General features: G+C 38.2%; 1 protein-coding gene across 5 annotated transcripts in view; it reads left to right on the forward strand.

Moving 5' to 3' along the window:
• The window catches only part of UBA3 (ubiquitin like modifier activating enzyme 3), a 28,097-nt gene continuing 6,745 nt past the window's right edge, over positions 1 to 21,352 (forward strand). For 2 of the 5 annotated variants that reach the window (XM_019984624.2, XM_019984626.2), the window contains exons 1-10: positions 3,025 to 3,123; positions 3,309 to 3,350; positions 5,173 to 5,293; positions 6,710 to 6,790; positions 11,369 to 11,451; positions 14,637 to 14,717; positions 19,194 to 19,237; positions 19,577 to 19,641; positions 19,947 to 20,102; positions 21,131 to 21,233. In XM_019984624.2, coding sequence (XP_019840183.1) covers positions 3,104 to 3,123; positions 3,309 to 3,350; positions 5,173 to 5,293; positions 6,710 to 6,790; positions 11,369 to 11,451; positions 14,637 to 14,717; positions 19,194 to 19,237; positions 19,577 to 19,641; positions 19,947 to 20,102; positions 21,131 to 21,233 — 796 coding nt within the window. In that variant the 5' untranslated portion in view covers positions 3,025 to 3,103. Of the gene's footprint in view, positions 24 to 3,024; positions 3,124 to 3,308; positions 3,351 to 5,172; positions 5,294 to 6,709; positions 6,791 to 11,368; positions 11,452 to 14,636; positions 14,718 to 19,193; positions 19,238 to 19,576; positions 19,642 to 19,946; positions 20,103 to 21,130; positions 21,234 to 21,352 lie in introns of those variants that run through there. The other 3 variants (XM_070776333.1, XM_070776334.1, XM_019984627.2) reach the window with 3 other exon arrangements.

Consider the following 21,352-nt stretch of genomic DNA (forward strand, 5'->3'; position numbering starts at 1 on the left):
CTCAGCTTTGTCCTCATGAAATGGTAGGTTTGAACTATGTGGTCTCCAAGGTGCCCCTTGGTTTTTATCATTTGAGAGGGTTGTGATGCTCACTGCCATTAATGGAAAGGTCTCCTAAAAGCATTGCTGGAGACCCAGCACACATGAGCCTGTTTTGAAAAAGGGGTTTAACCTTAGTAGTTTCCGTCTGTAAAGGAGTTTGGGAAAAAAAAAAAAAGTTTTCGGTTGATGTTGAGACATGTGACATGGAGAGATGCTGCGGGACTGCGGGCTGTGAACTCTGTCCCTCCATTGACTGTCTGGCACTGACTTTCAGCTCAATGAATGTTATTGAATTAAACTCGATTGGGGGATAATAAAGAACTAAGAGGAAATTAAATATTATTTATTAGCAGCTACATTAACTGAGTGCTAACCAGGCTTTATGCTTTCCATTTCAGCGATTCTCAAGCTTTATTTTGCACAGAATCATCCTAGGTTTAGTGAAGGTTGCAGGTAGGGCCTCAAAATTTGCATTTGTAGCAAGTTCCCTAATGATGCTGATGTGGCTGATCAGGGACTATATTTTGAAAACATGATAGATTTCATTTAATTTCAGTCTTACAAGGTGAACATTATCATCCTCAGTTTACAAATGAAGACACAGTAGTGCCCAAAGTCTAACAGTTAATAGGTGGAGAGTTAAGGATTTAAATAAACTGTCCTTTCTGACTCAAAATCTCATTCGTGTCCTGCCCCAAGAAAGGATATATGCATGATGTATGTATGTATGTGTGTGTGTGTGTGTGTGTGTGTGTATATATATATATATATATATGTTTTGCTTGTCTGTTTTGAACATGGTTGTTTCTCTCTATCCAGCCATTCAGACACATAGGAACTCAGGTGCGTGTGTGTGCAGACACACACAGACACACACACACCCCTATGTATCTACCTATATGTCTGCAGATCTATCTCTGACTCTGGAAAATAGTGCAAAATTCTGTCACTGTTTATCTTTAGGTGATGAGATGCTTTGCATAGCTGTGAAAAGAAGAGAGGCGAAAAGCAAAGAAGAAAAGGAAAGATATAAACATCTGAATGCAGAGTTCCAAAGTATAGCAAGGAGAGATAAGAAAGCCTTCTTCAGCGATCAATGCAAAGAAATAGAGGAAAACAACAGAATAGGAAAGACTAGAGATCTCTTCAAGAAAATCAGAGATACCAAAGGAACATTTCATGCAAAGATGGGCTCGATAAAGGACAGAAATGGTATGGACCTAACAGAAGCAGAAGATATTAAGAAGAGATGGCAAGAATACACAGAAGAACTGTACAAAAAAGATCTTCATGACCCAGATAATCACAATGGTGTGATCACTCACCTAGAGCCAGACATCCTGGAATGTGAAGTCAAGTGGGCCTAGAAAGCATCACTATGAACAAAGCTAGTGGAGGTGATGGAATTCCAGTTGAGCTCTTTCAAATCCTGAAAGATGATGCTGTGAAAGTGCTGCACTCAATATGCCAGCAAATTTGGAAAACTCAGCAGTGGCCACAGGACTGGAAAAGGTTGGTTTTCATTCCAATCCCAAAGAAAGGCAATGCCAAAGAATGCTCAAACTACCTCACAATTGCACTCATCTCACACGCCAGTAAAGTAATGCTCAAAATTCTCCAAGCCAGGCTTCAGCAATATGTGAACCGTGAACTTCCAGATGTTCAAGCTGGTTTTAGAAAAGGCAGAGGAGCCAGAAATCAAATTGCCAACATCCACTGGATCATGGAAAAAGCAAGAGAGTTCCAGAAAAACATCTATTTCTGCTTTATTGACTATGCCAAAGCCTTTGACTGTGTGGATCACAATAAACTGTGGAAAATTCTGAAAGGGATGGGAATACCAGACCACCTGATCTGCCTCTTGAGAAATTTGTATGCAGCTCAGGAAGCAACAGTTAGAACTGGACATAGAACAACAGACTGGTTCCAGATAGGAAGAGGAGTACGTCAAGGCTGTATATTGTCACCCTGTTTATTTAACTTCTATGCAGAGTACATCATGAGAAACGCTGGACTGGAAGAAACACAAGCTGGAATCAAGATTGCTGGGAGAAATATCAATAACCTCAGATATGCAGATGACACCACCCTTATGGCAGAAAGTGAAGAGGAACTCAAAAGCCTCTTGATGAAAGTGAAAGTGGAGAGTGAAAAAGTTGGCTTAAAGCTCAACATTCAGAAAACGAAGATCATGGCATCCGGTCCCGTCACTTCATGGGAAATAGATGGAGAAACAGTGGAAACAGTGTTAGACTTTATTTTTTGGGGCTCCAAAATCACTGCAGATGGTGACTGCTGCCGTGAAATTAAAAGACGCTTACTCCTTGGAAGGAAAGTTACGACCAACCTAGATAGCATATTCAAAAGCAGAGACATTACTTTGCCAACAAAGGTCCGTCTAGTCAAGGCTATGGTTTTTCCTGTGGTCATGTATGGATGTGAGATTTGGACTGTGAAGAAGGCTGAGCGCCGAAGAATTGATGCTTTTGAACTGTGGTGTTGGAGAAGACTCTTGAGAGTCCCTTGGACTGCAAGGAGATCCAACCAGTCCATTCTGAAGGAGATCAGCCCTGGGTGTTCTTGGGAAGGAATGATGCTAAAGCTGAGACTCCAGTACTTTGGCCACCTCATTGGAAGAGTTGACTCATTGGAAAAGACTCTGATGCTGGGAGGGATTGGGGGCAAGAGGAGAAGGGGACGACAGAGGACGAGATGGCTGGATGGCATCACTGACTCGATGGACGTGAGTCTGAGTGAACTCCGGGAGTTGGTGATGGACAGGGAGGCCTGGCGTGCTGCGATTCATGGGGTCGCAAAGAGTCGGACACGGTTGAGCGACTGAACGGAACTGAACTGAAGACTTCTCTAAGTGTATTTAATCATGATTTTAATTACAAAGAAGCCTTTAAACCCACGGGAGCCTCGCACAGCCAGCCCCAGCAGCCCCGCTTCCTCCCGCAGTCCCCGCCCCTCTTCACCGGCCCCTCCTGGCCGGTCCCGCCCCGCCCCGCCCCCTCGCTCCTCCCACCGTGGGGGTGCCTGGGAAGAGGCGGAGAACAATATGGCGGATGGCGAGGAGCCGTAAGTACCCGGGCTCTGCAGGCGCCCCGGGCCGGGCTGGGTTGTGAGAGAGCGCGGCGGTGGGCGGTCGCCGCCTCCACCCGGGGTCCTCCCACCCTCCGCCCCGTCCCCTCGCCCCCCATCCCCTCGCGGCGCCCAATGTGTAGCGTGATGCTGACCCTTCTTTTATTCTCTCTTTCTTTTAGGGAGAAGAAAAGAAGGAGAATAGAGGAGCTGCTGGCTGAGAAGTTAGTGCTGCCGGGAGGCCGGGGCCCTCTCCGGGGGCCCCCGCCTCCCTTCACCCCAGGCCTAGGGGACCAGCCGCAGCGGGCCCGGGGGGCTGGGAGGGGGGGCACCCGGAGCGCAGGCCGCGCGGCCTCATCCCCCGACCCCCGCCCGCAGCCCCAGGGGCCCGGCGGGCCCTCCCGGTCTCTGTCTCGGGCGGGCGCTGGGCCCGGGTACCGCGCTCAGGGTCCGCGCCGGCCCGCCGGGGTGCCTGACCGAAAGGTCTTGCGGAAGGACCCTTGCGCCCCTCTCTTCCTCCATCCCAGATTGTCAGAGCCGAGACTTTGTGAGAAGGGAGTCTTATCAAAACATGAAACGGACGATGGGCCGTTTTTTGGCCTTTCGAAAACACTGAGACAATAGTATTTTTGCAAACTTTCGATGAGAACTTAAAGTCTGGTATCGTACTAAGCACTTCAGTCATTTTTGCAAAATCATTGGTTCTGAAAGGAGAGTGTTGCCTCCCGAGAGCTTATATTGTCCATATATTACACACCTTATTTCATATCAGATGCCTAGTTTTGTGGTAGTGAGACAGGTTTAAACGAAGTGTGTTACACCCCGGGCAGCATCACCTATTTTTTCTTCCTCCTTACTTGGGACAGGAAGAAAGTGCTCTAACAGTGGGCGTGGTGAGTTAGTCATTTCTGTGGCAGTCCCCAGTAGCAGGGCCTTAGGTATCTCAGAAAGTTGAATTTCAATCGCAAGAGGACTTGGAACAAGTTTCGTTTCACATTTCTTCCCACCTTTCATTTCATTCCACTTTTGCTTAAAATGACAGCTACAATTTGAATGTTTACTATATACCACGTATTGTACTAAGGCCTCTATGTGGATTATCTCTATCATTTTGACGTTAAGAAGTAGCTACAGACAAGCTATAGATGAGGTTTATGGCTGTCCAGTAATCTGCTGAAGGTCACAATACTATTAATTGTGGAACCAAATCCAGCTGTGACGTCAAACCCTGTGGTCTTTATTGCTAGGCAATACTTGGTCCGTTTTGTAAAAATTGGGTATTACTAAATATGTTTGAAGGTAGAAATTGTGGGGTTGTAGGAAATTTGAAAATTAAAAATAGTTATAAGGAAACCTGAGTCTTGCAATGAATAGAAAACATATTTTGTTAGAAGAGTCCCTCCTTACTAGATTGTATGTTCTAAAAGGTTTATAGATGGTATTGCCTACCTGTGACATAATTATAATCTGAAACATTGCCTGTGTTTAGTGGCAATAGAAGCCACCTTATAGTCCTAAGAGATTCTTTTTTGAAAATTAGGACCTCAGAGAAAAATGTGATGTTTCTCTCATCAGAAATAAGTTATACCTTTCAAACTTGGAAAGGACACATGAGTTATGTTAGATGTCAAGCATTAGGATTCTGGAAGTGGAGGGATTTTTTTGGTTTTTGTATTTTCTTGTAGCTTGTATTTTCTGTTCCAAGGCTCTTTATAGAATAGTTTGGGCAGTTTGCAGTGTTTAGTAAGTTCCAAATGTTTAGAAAGCCCATTTCTCGCTGATAGATCAGTATCCCAAGTTTGATTTTAGGTTATTGTAGGAACCCAGAAACATATTGATTATTTCCTCAATCTGTTCTTACCTTTACATAAACTATATAATGGCAAGAAAAGACAATAAAAGCATAAGCGTAACTACGTTGAATATTACCCTTTGTATTTGAGAAGGTCTGGTGTGGTTACCTTTTCATTTGGGGAAACCATATTAGTTGTAGGTGTGGCTTTTTCATACTGATCTTTGCAGCTGAATTTACTGTGTTCTGTGCAGAATGGCTGTTGATGGTGGGTGTGGGGACACTGGAGACTGGGAAGGTCGCTGGAACCATGTAAAGAAGTTCCTCGAGCGATCTGGACCCTTCACACACCCTGATTTCGAACCGAGCACTGAAGTGAGAAATGTTTATTTTTAAATAACTCCTCTAATAGTTTTATGTTGCAAATATAATAAGATGCTTCCTTTTTAATTTACTCTTATAATAAAAATACTAATAGAATTGTGTAAGTTATCTTGAAATAGTAAATAGAATATTTGCAACTGATTTTATCTGAATAATATTTGAGTTATTTTCACATTTTTCAAATGTAATATGTTAATTTTTAAGAGTAAAATAACTTCATAACCTCACTTAAAATTATGTTATACTTCATTTAAAATTCCAGTTTAAAATTACTTTTGAGACACACCTTTTTAATCCCTGCTATGAAAAAATTTAACTTTCATAGAGATACAGATGTGCTTGCTTAAATTTTGAAGTTTATTTGAAATGAGTATCTTTACTTAGAATTGAATATAATTAGTTTTGGAATTGAATATAATTAATTTATATATAATTACTTAGAATTCAATATAATTAATTGCCTGTTAAAAAGTATAAAAAATACGTGACTGCTGTATCATAGAGGAGTAGAATTTGGAACTGGTAGTTTTTGACTTAAAGCAAATGTTCAATTAGAGACAACTTGTTTTTTTTATTATGGGATGGGAAATATTCCTTTGCAGTACATTTTTTATCTCCTTTTATGTTGATGAAGAGATACTGTTTTGAAATAGAAGTATTGTGCTGCTCCTGAAGATAAGGTGCAGACTCTTAGGTTTGACTCGTCTTATCTGAATAACCTGAGTAATCTTGGACAAAATTGACAGTCTTCTGTATTTCTTTGGATAATCCAGCATATTTTCTCATGCTTCTGATTTTCTTTTTTTGCGGGGTTGAGGCAGGGAGCTAATAATTTAAGATTCTTGTGTTAAGTGGTTGTTTCAAATCATATTTCTGCTGATAGGCAAAAAATAAGAGTTTTACCTGTTTTTTCTTCCTGCCATCTCCTGTTTTGTAAGTGTAACGAACTCTATGGAAAAGCAGCTGTTATTGTTCTTACCCCTTTTTTTTAAAGACCTCTAGACAGCTTGTGCAGTGCTTGATCTTCAGTTCTTACAATTTTTACACTTTTCTGTTTTTAAGAAGTCAATTAAATAATTGAGTATGATGCTCTCCTTTCAAAGTTAAAAAAAGAGACAACTCTAGGCATATTTTTTCTTGTTAGAAATAGTAGCTTTTTAAATTTCAACCAATAAAACTCAATTTAGCAACATTAAAGTTGGAACTCTCAGAAATCATTAGGGTTATACAATTTCTGGTTCTACCTTGTTCATAAATTTAAATAATTTACTAATTTCAAAGGCTGCTCTTTATCTTCAGTTGCATTTTTCATGGAAACAGAGAAACTCTTTTATAGTTTGTTGCTTTTTTGATGGTACTTATGGTTTTTATGAACTAGATTTTAATATGCCTTTTCGTTCTTTACAGTCTCTCCAGTTTTTGTTAGATACATGTAAAGTTCTAGTCATTGGAGCTGGCGGCTTAGGATGTGAGCTCCTGAAAAACCTGGTAATATATATATAAAATATGTACTTTCCTTCTCTATGATAATTAAACCTTTTTCCTTTTCTGTCATTTCTTTATTATGATTGTTAACTGTTTCTCCTGAGCCTTTGTCGGATAAGTTTAGCAGGTCAAATTCCAGATAGTAATTAAAATGATGATGTAACTTAACTTTTTAAACCCTAAAGTCCTTGGCTATAAAGTAATGATTGATAGACATTTTTATTTCTCCTTTCTTCTCTTCTTTTTATCCAGCACATTTTTGTGTTTCCTCTTGCAAAGTGCTCATTAATTCAGAGAAGTAAATAGCAAAACTGTTAATTCATATTTCACATGTGATTTCAAAGTATTTATTATTTTGTATGTCCCTTGGAATAATCCACTTAGGTGAATAGGACTCATTTTATAGAGAGTAAGACACAGGTTCAGGGATGTTAAATGACAGGTTTTTTCTGGATTATGGTGTTGTGCCTGGAATCTAATCCAGGCCATCAATTTTTAGTCAAGTATTTCACTGAACCATTCATTGTGTCATTACATGATCTAATCATACAGTAATTTTTTTAATAACCATATGGTAGTAGACCCATAAAATATGGGAGAGCTAAACCTTTTTTTTCTAGTTTTGGTCAGTCTGTTTTAAAAGAACATCATTTCAAGAGAGGGTACTATTTAATGAAGCTATTCCTAGGTATTGGATGGAATCCATAATTTGTGACTTAATTAGTTTCATTGACTTCTGATAACTACAAAGTAGATCTTTATAAGATTTTATCAGTTTATTTAACAAAAATGGTTAGGGGAAGATTGATTTGGAGCTGTTGTATGCTTGCCTTCTGATTAGTATGTGGAAAAGTGGAAATGGTAGAGCATACTCCTTAGAAAATGAAGCAGGTAACAGCCAGATGAAGGATCTAAATAGTCAGCCTTGGGACCTAAATTTAAATATAAATAAGCACATTACTTTTGCTAGGAAACACTAATGTCACTCCTAGTGAGACTGCAAAAACTTAATACACTTCCTGGTACTTAGTGCTATGCTTGGTTCTGTGGGCATTGCAGATCATCATGATGTATGTCCTTAGTGAATTTGAAGTATTCACACAAAATAAATAGCCGTATGTATCATATAGGGCTTACCAGATGGTACAGTGGTAAAGACTCTGCTGGTCAATGTAGGAAATGCAGGAGATGCAGGTTTGATCCCTGGGTTGGGAAGATCCCCTGGAGAAGGAAATGGCAACCCACTCCAGTATTTTGCCTGGAAAATTCCATGGACAGAGGAATCTGGTGGGCTACACTACATTCCATGGGATCACACAGAGTTGGACACGACTGAGTGCGCGTGGACACACACACACACACACAATGTGCCCTGTGAGAGAGAGAGACACATACACACATGATGTGCCCTATGAGAGAGAGAGAGACATACACACACAATGTGCCCTGTGAGAGAGAGACACACACACACACACACATGATGTGCCCTGTGAGAGAGCGAGACATACACACACACACACACACACCATGTGCCCTGTGAGAGAGAGACACACACACATATGATGTGCCCTATGAGAGAGAGAGCGAGACATACACACACACACACACCATGTGCCCTGTAAGAGAGAGAGAGACACACACACACAATGTGCCCTGTGAGAGAGAGAGACACACACACACACATGATGTGCCCTGTGAGAGAGAGAGACACACACACACACACACACAAACACACACACACATGATGTGCCCTGTGAGAGATACACACACACACACACGATGTGCCCTGTGAGAGAGAAAGCAAGACATACACACACACACACACACCCCCCCCTACCATGTGCCCTGTGAGAAAGAGACACACACACACACACACACACACACACACACACACACACACACATGATGTGCCCTGTGAGAGAGAGAGTGAGACATACACACACACACACACACACACACACACACACACACACACCATGTGCCCTGTGAGAAAGAGACACACACACACACATGATGTGCCCTGTGAGTGAGACACACACACACACCATGTGCCCTGTGAGAGAGAGAGACACACACACACACACACACACACACACACACACACACACACACACACACACACACACACACACGATGTGCCCTGTGATAGGATGCCAAAACAGTACTTTATTAGATACAAATACCCTTGCAGCATAAGAACCAAAGGATTTAGGAAAGATACTGTGGTTTTCATAGGTATTGTATACACAAATCTCCTAAATAGTTAGCTTTTTCCATTTCAGAGCTGTTACTTGGAAATGTGATAGATACCAGTTTAAAATGTAAAGTAATTAGAAGTTAGATCTGAGGAGTAGTCATCAAGCAACTTCAGAAGTGGCTTGTTATTCAGTGCATTGTAATAATCTCTTACATAGAAGAAAACTGGGTTTTCAATTTTACCACTTGTTACTTTGCTTGTTTCACACATAGATAACAAGAGATATGCATGCATATTTTTTGAATTAATCGTAAGCCACCAAAGGCTCATTCTAAAATAAAGGACATGACATTAGTATTATTGATAGAGCAAATATTTATTGAACCTCTTTCTCTATATACCAGGTACAGTTTTATATGCTAAAGATATAGCCTTGAACAAAACAGGCGTTTGTATGCTGAGGGCTTTTGTTTTAGTGGAAAGAACAGACAAGTGAACTATGTTGTATGTCAGATGGTAATAAATGCTTAAATGCTATGGAGAAAGGAAGGATGTAATATAGCCTGGCGGGAGGGGAAAGGGTTCACAAAAAGGTGCTATTTGGGCAAAAAGGTCAGCAAGAACATTCTAAGCAGAGGAAGTATCAGGTGCAAAAGCTGTGAAGTGGGAACATAACTGTTATGTTCCAGGAGGACACAGAGGTCATTGTAGCTAAAGCAGAAGTGAGGAAAAGGAATTTTCTAGGAGGATGAGATAACAAAATGAGCTTGGAGTGAGTCATGAAAGGCTTGAGGTGCTGCTGTAAGAACTTTGCCTTTTACTCCCAGTCAGAAAGTCATTGGAGGAGGTTTAAGTCTGTGAGTTGACTCCATACAACTTTAATGTGGGTCGCTGTGGCTGATGTATTAAGAAAAGTCAAGAGGAAGAACAGAGCAGAAAGCTGAGAGGCTGGTTTGAAGGTTGTTGAAGTCGCCTAGGTGAGAGGTGATAGGTAGTCCCTTAGAAGAGGGCAGTTGTACTGGAGGTGGTGAGAGGAGGTTGGATTATGGATGTTTTGAAGATTAAATCAATAGGATTTGCTGGTGGATTGGTGTGGGACATAAGAGGAGTCAAGGCTGACATGATAAGGTTTTTGCTGTGAGCAGCTGGAAAGATGGAGTTGGCTTTCACTGAAGTGAGGGGGGCTGGGTAAAGAACTGATTTGCTGGTTTGGGTCAGCAAGGGTGATTGGCTTTGGTTTTGGAAGCTGTTAAATTTCAGATATTAGTATCTGTTAGACGATGGTTTACCTTACAAGATGGTCTGAAATCGCCATAAGTAACCAGAACTAGTAAGTGCAAGGGCGCCCCAAATTCTGGCCAGTAAATGAGGAGGGAAACTCTTGAGTGAGTAGTGAATGGGAAACCAATTTTTAAAAAGTGTTCAAATTCTTGTGAGTGAGGTGACCAGGTGAAGAAAGTGTTTCAAGGAGGCGAAAGGATCCATATACCCTGCCAAATACTTGAGATGGGTCATGTCAGAGAGTAAGAGTTGGTGATGGGAGGTCACTGGTGACTGACAAGTGTGGTTTTCAGTGCAGTGAGAGCTTGTTGACAGCAAGTGCAAGAGAGGAATTTGAGAATGAAAGTATGGACAGCTCTTACTATAAAGAGGGCAGAAAAATGGTGAAATTATTACCAGGTGATTCAATTTGATTACGTAAGTAAACTGACCATGACCAGAGACGCATAATTGAGTCTTGAGACCTATTTTTTTTTTTTTTAATCTGCTAGTAAGTTTGAACACCTTGTACTGTTAAACTATGTGGCATTATCATTGAAACACAAGAGTTTTGTTGCTTTTCTCTAGCTCTTTGATTGCTTGCTCTTCATTCTCCTTTTAAGGTATTTCTTCTACATGTCCAGGGTGTATATATATATGTGTGTGTGTGTGTGTGTGTGTGTATGTTTATAATCTTACAGTTATTTCTGATTGGCAGCATGCTTACAGTAATATAAATCTTGTAGGAATTACTTTCAACAGTATTCTAGAAAAGAATAGCAACTATAGTTAAGTAGTAAGAATAGTAAAATTAAAATATCTAGCAGCAGCAGCAGCAAAACAAACTTTAACAGATGTGTTTATGGGATTATGAAACAACCATAGAAATTTTGAGTTATTCTCTTTGGGTTATGGATTATTTAAAACTGAGTAGCTACACTTTTTTGACCTTTATAAGAACCCTGAGTTTTATATACCTTGTATGACTCTAACCATTGAATACAATTGTGCAGAACTTATTACTGAGAACTTGTAGATTTAAGACCATTGAAAAGAAATTTAAAAATTACAAATGTGATGAGCCTTTTGCTTAATTAGATTTTTTTTTTCTTTTATTTTCACAGGCCTTGTCTGGTTTTAGACAGATTCACGTTATAGACATGGACACTATAGATGTTTCCAATCTGAATAGACAATTTTTATTTAGGTGAGTTTTAATATCCTATTTTAAAATTGTGGTAATCATTCAAATTTGAGTACATTTTCAGTTTAATAAAAAACTGCTGAGAGGATAATGCTAATTTTGTTAAGAACTGTCACTCCTGTCTTAGGTAAATTTTGCAGGAAAATTTTGGGCATTATGGCAAAAATAGTTCTGTAAACAAATACATGTTTTTGTTGATTTTAAAGAAATGTCCAAAAGGTGAATGTGATCTTTGGGATGATTGTGCCTTGAAGACACCGAGTTCCACTCTTTGCCTCCTGTTGATTTCATAAAAGAACAGTAAATATATATTAGGCCCTAGTGAGATATATTGGTAGAGACTTATGAGCCAAGACTTGAGGGGTGACTCTGGGGCAGTGAAGTTATGACACAGTTTGAACTTTTTATAGAAGGTGAAATAAGATGGTGAGTTAAGGAGAAAAAACCCAGGAGCAAGTGAAATGGAACAGAGAGGGATAATTACCTTAGGTATAAGTGAAACGCAGTAAACATCTAAGAGCAACTTATGTGGAGTGACTTTAAATTCTAGAAGTAGTCCTTACATGCAGATCTGAGGAAAAGTTCGTTAATGAATAATACTATGTAGTGTTTAGGGACTTGAATGGCTTAGATAAAAGTGTGTATTTGTTACTCAAAGAATTATACGGATGGGCTTCTCTGGTGGCTCAGATGGTAAAGAATCTGCCTGCAATGTGGGAGACCTGGGTTCGATCTCTGGGTTGGAAAGATCCCCTGGAGGAAAGCCTGGCAACCCACTCCAGTATTCTTGCCGGGAGAATCTCCATGGATTGAGAAGCCTGGTGGGTCCATGGAATCACAAAGAGTCAGACACGACTGAGGGACTAAGAATGGCACAGAGATAAGGACTTTTTTCTCTCTCTCTAGTGATCATAGAGTACTGACAAAAGGTGCTCAAGTAGTCTGAGCAGGATGCAGGATGAGGTTAGGTAGCAGAAAAGATAAAATTAACTTTGGGAAAGATCTTAAACAGGTTGAAGGGTGGGTTAAACTAAGTCAAGTTAATGAAGTATTGTAATTGTAGGGTGAACCCTACATTTAACTTTTAAGGTTTTCTTTGTATATTTTTTAAGCCCTTGATATTTCTCTTCTCTTGATAGAAAAAGTATGTGGGCCCTTTCCAGTCGGACAAATATTTAGTGTAGGACTGCTCTTGAAATGACACCACCAAATTGATTGGTTATTGATAATAAGCTATGCCCTTTAATATAGGGCTGAAATAATGATTGCAGATCATAGTGACAATGAAGATTTGTGAAGTGCTTAGGATATATTAAGTACTTTCTGAGCTCTTTATCTATACTACTTAATTTAATTTCAGAGCAAACCCCACAATAGGTTCTTGTTTTCCAGGTTAGGCCAAGATACCTTGCAAGGATGACGTGTTGTTGTTGTATAACAGTGCCATTCTTGCAAGGATGATGTGTATGAAAGGCCATTTTACTCAAAATACAGTTTTTTGGAGGAGCAATTGAATCCCCTAATTCTGGGATGGTAAAGTAGCAGTTCCCACAGAAACCATCTTAGAGTTCTTTTTTGGGGATCAATTATGAAAGCACATATAATACACAGTCTGAAAGATTCTTGGAACTATTTTATCTACTCCGTATACCTAAAGAGCTCTGTCTAGGGTAGTTGGATGTAATACTGAAATCAAGTTGCTTGACTTGTGCTAGAGTCTCTTGTAATAACAAGTTTGGACAAAGAATAAAACTCTTACAAGAAGTTTTGAGTCAAAAAAGCATTCTGCCTTATTGGAGAGAAGAAATTTGACCTGTTAAAGCATTTTTTAAAATTCCTATTTTATTTATTTTTAGCATTTTATTTAGCACCAAAAACATTTTGTGTTGGGATATAGCTGATTAACAGCGTTGTCGTAGTTTCAGGTGAATAGCCAAGGGACTCAGCCATATATAGACATGCTGCTGCTGCTGCTGCTGCTAGGGCGCTTCAGTCATGTCTGACTCTGTGCGACCCCATAGACGGCAGCCCACCAGGCTCCCCCATCCCTGGGATTCTCCAGGCAAGAACACTGGAATGGGTTGCCATTTCCTTCTCCAATGCATGAAAGTGAAAAAATAAAGTGAAGTCACTCAGTCGTGTCCGACTCCTAGCGACCCCATGGACTGCAGCCCACCAGGCCCCTCTGTCCATGGGATTTTCCAGGCAAGAGTACTGGAGTGGGGTGCCATTGCCTTCTCCGATACATGTTAAAAATTCCAATTTTAAATAAAAAACGATTTCTAATGTGCACAATGACTGTTTAATTTTCATTTATTTTTCAAGTGTTTACTCTGTGCTTAGCTAGGAAGGAGTACAAAGAGATAAGAGTATGGTAACTTTCTTCGTTGTTCATAGTCTGGTAGTTATGATGGACCTATGTATATAACCAAAAATCATGTTGTGAAAAAGTAGTAATGAAGTGCTTATTATGTATACCTGAGGGAGTGATTTATTCCCATGGAAGAATGAGAAAATATTAGGAAAGAAAAATATCATTCATACTGAGATTAGAAGAGAGAACTCATGTCCTGTCCTGTCTGTAATTGTGGTTATTATCTAGGAGTAACCTTTTGAGGTCTTTTATTTTTACCTTCTTGAAGATAGTGGTAACATTTGCAATTCTAGGTACTGCCTTTGAAATTATTCCTTCAAAAAACATAGTTATGGCTGCTTATGGGATTCAGCATTTACTAGTTAATTAGCATACATGGGAAGAAGGGGAAGAATGTATATGAACATTCTTGCATCTTTAGGATCCCTTGATTATTTTTCTGCCAAGACCTGCATAGTAACACCTTGAAGTTCTGGGATTCAGGGCAAAGACATGGAAATCTATGGATCTGGGATACTTTTTTCCGTCTGGGAAACATGCTGTTGTTACACTTTAACTTAAAAAAATTCATGTTTTCACTGAAATACTTAATTAGACTTGTTAGTACTTAAAAATACTTAATTTGGAATATCAACAAGGGTTTACATTTAGTGTTGAATGACTCATTATTCACCAGAAATACTTAGGTAAAAATATTCCTTCTAAATAGCCTCTAGATAAATTCACTGTGGATATTTTTATGTGTGAAAGTAGATTATGTAGATAACCTAGATTTATATCATGAATAATAATTTAAATATAATTTTTTCTGTAGGCCTAAAGATGTTGGAAGACCTAAGGCTGAAGTTGCTGCAGAATTTCTAAATGACAGAATTCCTAATTGCAATGTAGTTCCGTATCCTTTTGACAAATAAGTTACTCAATACTTAACTATTTGAAGCTTATTATTTTTATTATTATACAAGAGATGTTTAACACAGAGAATACAGATAGGCAGAAAAAATCATCAGCAGCAGTAAGCTTATTACTGACATATCTTTTGGTAACACTTTGTTTTAATGTCCTTTCAATCTTTTCTTTTCAGGTTATATAAAATGTTTTTTGCCCTAAATTAAACTTAGGTAGCAAGTACCTTCATTTATTTGCCTATTGTCTTTAATTTAAATTTCAATTGCATATGTCCTCGACTAGACTCTTAAGTTTGTAGGCTGGATACTGGTAATCTTTGTATCGCCTTACCATAGCAGGCAAAGTAAAGAGTCAGTATATTATTAATCAAATGGAAAGTGTGTCAGAATAAATATATTTTTATAAGAAACATGTTTTAAAAAAGGATTATTCACACTTTGTTGATTCCCATACCTTTAGATCCAGGGAACTTTTAGTATTTTATAGAAACTTAGGAAATGGGATTTGTTATGTTGGAAATACCACAAGATACAAAAGTTGACATACACAAATACTAGCAGTGAACACATGGAAACTGAAGTTTAAACTACAGTGCCATTTATAACCACTCAAAGGAGAAATCTAACAAAATAAGTATGGGTCTTGTATGCTGAATATTGCAAAATGCAAATGAAAGAAATCAAAAGTGATCTAAATAATGGAATGATAGTGTTCAAGAACTGGATGATTCAACATAGTAAAGTTGTCACTTAGCCCCAGATTTGTGTACAATTTGTATACAAGTTTCTATCAAAATTCCTGCAAACTTTTCTGTTGCTCCAAACAGGATTATTCTAAAATGGATAGAGCTAAGGATTATCTAAGACAATACTGTGAAAGAATAAAGTTGGAGGAATCACTGGCCAATTTCAAGAGTTGTTATCCAAGTACAATAATCAAGACTGTGGTGTTGCCAAGGAGAGAGTATAGACACAGATCAGCAGGACAGAATAGAGAAACCAGAAATAGCCACATGCAAGTATGCCCAATTTATACTTGACAGAGGTGTAAAAACAATTCTCTCTGGGAAGGACCATCTCTTCAGTAAATTGTGGTAGCAAAAAAAAAAAAAAATGCATCTCAAAACTCAAATTACAAAAATAAACTCAGATCATAGGTTAAGTATAAAATGTAAACCTGTAAACTTTGGAAGATAAGAAATAGCTTTGGGATGTAGGGTTTGATAAAAATCCATAGACCACATGAAAAGAATAATCCATAAAAGGAAAAAAAATGGTAAATTGAGTGTCATCAAAATTAAAAACTTGTGCTCTGTGAAGGATCCTGTTAGGATGACAAGATAAGCTACACACTAGGAGATACTTATGAAGTAGGTATCTGACAAAGGATTCATCAAGAATATATAAGGAACTCTCATAACAGTAAAAAGCAGTTAGAAAATGGACCAAAAATATGAAGGGATATTTCACTAAAGAAAATAGTAAAAAGCTCATGATAAGATATTCAGTATCACTAGCTTTAAGGGAGATCCAGCTTATGATCACAGTGAGATTACTACACACCTTTTAGGATAGCTGACATAAAAATAGTAGTGAATGTTTGCAAAGATACAGGAAAACTGGAAGTGTAAAATGATAGTCATCTGGAAAATAGTTTGGCTATTTTTAAAAAATTTGAATATATACTTTCCATACAACTCAGCAGTTTCATTCCTGGGCATTTACCTACCACCTGTATAAAAACTTATTCTCCAACGTTTGTAGCTTTATTTGCAAGTAGCCAAAAACTGGCAACAACTCAAACATCCATCAGTAGCTGAATTGTTAACCTGTATTACAGTTATACTGTGTATACAATATACAATTATTGTACTCAGTACAATAATACTGAGCAATAAAAAACTAACTAATGAGGTGCAGCTTGGATGGATATCAAGAGTATTATGCTAAATGAAAAGTGCTGGTCTCAAAAGATCATATACTGTATGATTGCATATAACCTTCAGATACCAAAATTACAGAGATGGAGAGCACATTAGTGATTGCCAGGGATTTGGCATGTTGGAGGGGACAGATGTGACTGTAAAGGGGCAGCTGCTGCTGCTGAGTCACTTCAGTCGTGTCCGACTCTGTGTGACCCCATAGACGGCAGCCCACCAGGCTCCCCCGTCCCTGGGATTCTCTAGGCAAGAACACTGGAGTGGGTTGCCATTTCCTTCTCCAATGCATGAAAGTGAAAAGTGAAAGGGAAGTCGCTCAGTCGTGTCTGACTCTTCGAGACCCCATGGACTGCAGCCCACCAGGCTCGTCCGTCCATGGGATTTTCCAGGCATGAGTACTGGAGTGGGGTGCCATCGCCTTCTCCGAAAGGGGCAGCAGGAGGGAGATATTTGTGGTGCTGTAAGAGTTGCGCATCTTAATTGTAGTTACACAGATCTACATGTATTTAAATGACAGAACTTAACACACACATTGTACCAGTGTCACATTTGTAATTTTGCTGTGGTACTGTAGTTTATATGATGTAACCCCTAGGGGAAACGGCATGAAAGAAATACGGGACACTGTGTACTGTCTTTGCAAAAATAAAAAGTTTAAACATGCAAATGCATGTCCTTATAGGGAGAAAGAGAAAAAAAGAGTGTGTAGACTCTTTTGTCTGTCTCCCTTGTTTAGATCTGGGGAACTTTGGGTATTTTGTAGAAATCCAGGAGATGGCATTTCTTGGTCTGGCTCCTGGGTCTCCTATTTTTGTTCCGCTAATGTTTGCTCAGGTTCTCTTTTGACTTCGTTTTCTAGCATACCTCTCGTTTGCCTGGTATTCAAAAGGAATAAGGGTGTTGGTGGGTGAGGGCTAGAATTGAACATATTTCTTTATTTGTAGGCCAGAATAATAATAATAAAAAAATCTAGAGCACACATACTATGTATTGTCCCTCTTTTCCATTTTGGTTTTATTATTTTTTTTTTCTATGATCTTTTTAATATGTTGTTGGATTCTGATTGCTAGAATTTTGTTTAGGATTTTTGCATCTATGTTCATCAGTGATATTGGCCTGTAGTTTTCTTTTTTTGTGGGATCTTTGTCAGGTTTTGGTATTAGGGTGATGGTGGCCTCATAGAATGAGTTTGGAAGTTTACCTTCCTCTGCAATTTTCTGGAAGAGTTTGAGCAGGATAGGTGTTAGCTCTTCTCTAAATTTTTGGTAGAATTCAGCTGTGAAGCCGTCTGGACCTGGGCTTTTGTTTGCTGGAAGATTTTTGATTACAGTTTCAATTTCCGTGCTTGTGATGGGTCTGTTAAGGTTTTCTATTTCTTCCTGGTCGAGTTTTGGAAAGTTGTACTTTTCTAAGAATTTGTCCATTTCTTCCACGTTGTCCATTTTATTGGCATATAATTGTTGATAATAGTGTCTTATGATCCTTTGTATTTCTGTGTTGTCTGTTGTGATCTCTCCATTTTCGTTTCTAATTTTATTGATTTGATTTTTCTCCCTCCATTTTGGTTTTAAAGCCTGCAATGGATGATTTGTTTTAGGGGAGTGTAATTTATGTGTTACTAAATGAAATTGCTCCATTAGAAACAATTAAAAAAAATGTTTTTTTGCATACTGTTTTTTGTGTACTGTTCAGATGTTAAGTACTATGATTCACACTCCTAGCTGGTTTTGAGTGGTGTTCTCTTGGCACCCTCCAGGCTGGGGAAAGCCTGCTTATATGGTCAGGTTGGGTAGAAAGAGAGAGACTTGAAGAACTGAGTTTAGTGAGAAAGGAAGAAAATTCACCCTTCCCCCCAACAAGGGGGAAAAATCAGTAACAAATCATTAGCACCTGAAAAAGCTATTGGAAACATCTGTGTTTTCTAAAAATTAGTTTTGCAGTAACTTTTTTTTTAATTGCCTATGTCTGACATATAAAACTAAAAATTTAAGGTGTACAGTGTATTAATCTGTGCAGTAGGTTAACTCCTAGAATTCGAATCCCCTTTGTAAGTGGGAACTATAGCATACCCGTTCCCTTCACTAAACAAATTTTTATTGCCTCTGCTTGATGCTGATGGGTGAAGACACACATTCTATTTTCCCAGAGTTTATGGTTTTACATAAGAATTGCAGCAGAGTAGAAAGTTTATGGGGGGTCGCACAGAGTCAGATACGACTGAAGCGACTTAGCAGTAGCAGTACCAGCAGAAAGTATAACAGAGATACAGTTATACTGATATGGAAGCTTGGGGATGAGAGAAACTATTCTATGTCATTAGGGGAGAGGAGTGTTTAGAAAACAGTTTTTTTAGGAGGTAGGATTGTTTTCATTTTATTGGATTTCTTGAATTCCATTGCTTTGAACACTAATGACTTATGTCTTGTTTTAAATATACATTTATAATTTGATCCTGTGGCATTGTTGAATTCATCTTACAAATTAAAAATTTTTAGCAGCTTAAGTTCCTTTACTTATACTCAGACATTTCAACAAGATTCAGGATTTTAACGACACTTTCTATCGACGTAAGTTTTCCACTCGAAATTCAATTCTCACTAAATTTTTGTATTTTTTAGTTGCTCTTTACAGATGGCTAGCTATTTGATTGCTATTTCTTTATTTGCTTTCATTTCTTGGTGTTGGCTTTTCAGGAATATTGTTGACTGAAAGGATGGCAAACTTTTTAAATTCTTAGTTGGCACCATTAGCTGCGTTTTTATATGCTGTTCTGAGTAAGGATTACTCAAGGATTGGAAGCTGTATGTTTATTTTATAATGAAAAATGTTTTTTGTTTCTTAGAAATTGTGAATCATTTTGTGTGGCTGCATTTTTAAAAACTCAACTTGCATTTTTTTTCTTGTAGAATTTCATATAATTGTATGTGGACTGGACTCCATCATAGCCAGAAGATGGATAAATGGCATGCTGGTAAAAACTTAGTGTTTTTACAGTTCTCTGAAGTTCTTCCTGCTGCTCTTAACATACTAAAAATGAGACTTTGTGTCATATTTTTGAAAAATCAGGGTTTATTCAATTTTCAGTAATAGATGTAGTTCATTGTTTATTGCCAGTCATTAATTTGCAGGTTTGGATGTAAACTGCTACTAATGTAATCCCTTGTTTGGTGTATTAGTATTTAGTAATGTGATTGACTTTTAGAATTGTTGAAAGCATTCTCCCTTTTTGAATTCTTATCCCCCTCTCCTTTTAAACCCTTGAAACAATTTTCCTAGATATCTCTTCTAAATTATGAAGATGGTGTATTAGATCCAAGCTCCATTGTCCCTTTGATAGATGGGGGGACAGAAGGTTTTAAAGGAAATGCCCGGGTGATTCTGCCTGGAATGACTGCTTGTATTGAATGCACGCTGGAACTATATCCACCACAGGTAATCACAAAAGCACCCCGCATCTGTTTGATAGTATCTTGGGGTGAAATAAGGGTTGCATTATTAAGATTAGTCAATATTGAGGATTTTTACTTAGGAATAACCATATTTTAAAAGGCATGCTAAGAAGAATGGTGATGAAATACGAAATTTTGCTCTATTTAAGGAAAGATACAGACATAATGTATCTTCCCTGATGGCTCAGTGGTAAAGAATCTGCATGCAGTGCAGGAGACTTGGGTTTCATCCCTTGGTCCGGGAAGATCCGCTGGAGAAAGAAATGGCAACCTACTCCAGTATTGCCAGAAAAACTCCATGGACAGAGGAACCTGGTGGGCTCTAGTCCATGGGGTTGCAAGAATTGAACACGGTTGAGTGACTGAGCACACATATACATAGACTCAATATCATCATTTTGATACTGTTCTGTTCTCATAATTCATTTCTATTAGTTTTTTATTTAGAGAGTAAGGATCAAGGGATCAGTTAGAAAGTTATATGTTGGGATAGAGCTGTAATTTGTTTTGTTTAGTTTTTGCCTGTGTTTCAGGTATATAAAGACACCAGAGATGAGAATGATATTTCCAAAGATGAAGCTCTTTAATCTGCATTTCCACTTGAAAGGGCATTTAGAAGTCTGATTTATGAATAATTTTATTAGTTTTTATTTGAAATTTATTTGTTTTGGTTAATTTTATATCTTCAAGTTTAAATCTTAAACATAATAGGGTACTCATATTTGAGAATTTATTCACTCCTATTCTTCCCATGTTCTAACAAAGCTTAACTTTATATGTTTTTTTAAGTGTAGGGCAAACCTATTTTTTTAGAGAGATCAACCTAAGTGAAGTGACTTAGATCAGCTGTGTTAATTTCAGAAGCATTCTTAATAGTATTAAATATTTTGTTTCTGTAAATGGAAGGCTAATATGAATTATAAGAAACTTTACAAACTAGATCATAACTAGAAGTTACATTTTAAAATAATTTATTTAAAATCCACTAAAAAAGGCAAACTGTGTTTTTAGGTTAATTTTCCCATGTGCACCATTGCGTCTATGCCCAGGCTACCAGAACACTGTATTGAGTATGTCAGGATATTGCAGTGGCCTAAGGAGCAGCCTTTTGGAGGTAATAAACCTAATTTCCTAATTCAGAATTACATAAGGTACTTGTCTATATTATTTATTTGGACATTTACCTTAAAAATACGTTGATTTATGTGTACATGTTTCTGTCTTCCATTCCTT

Source organism: Bos indicus, chromosome 22 (assembly GCF_029378745.1).
Source record: "Bos indicus isolate NIAB-ARS_2022 breed Sahiwal x Tharparkar chromosome 22, NIAB-ARS_B.indTharparkar_mat_pri_1.0, whole genome shotgun sequence".
NCBI lineage: Eukaryota > Metazoa > Chordata > Mammalia > Artiodactyla > Bovidae > Bos > Bos indicus.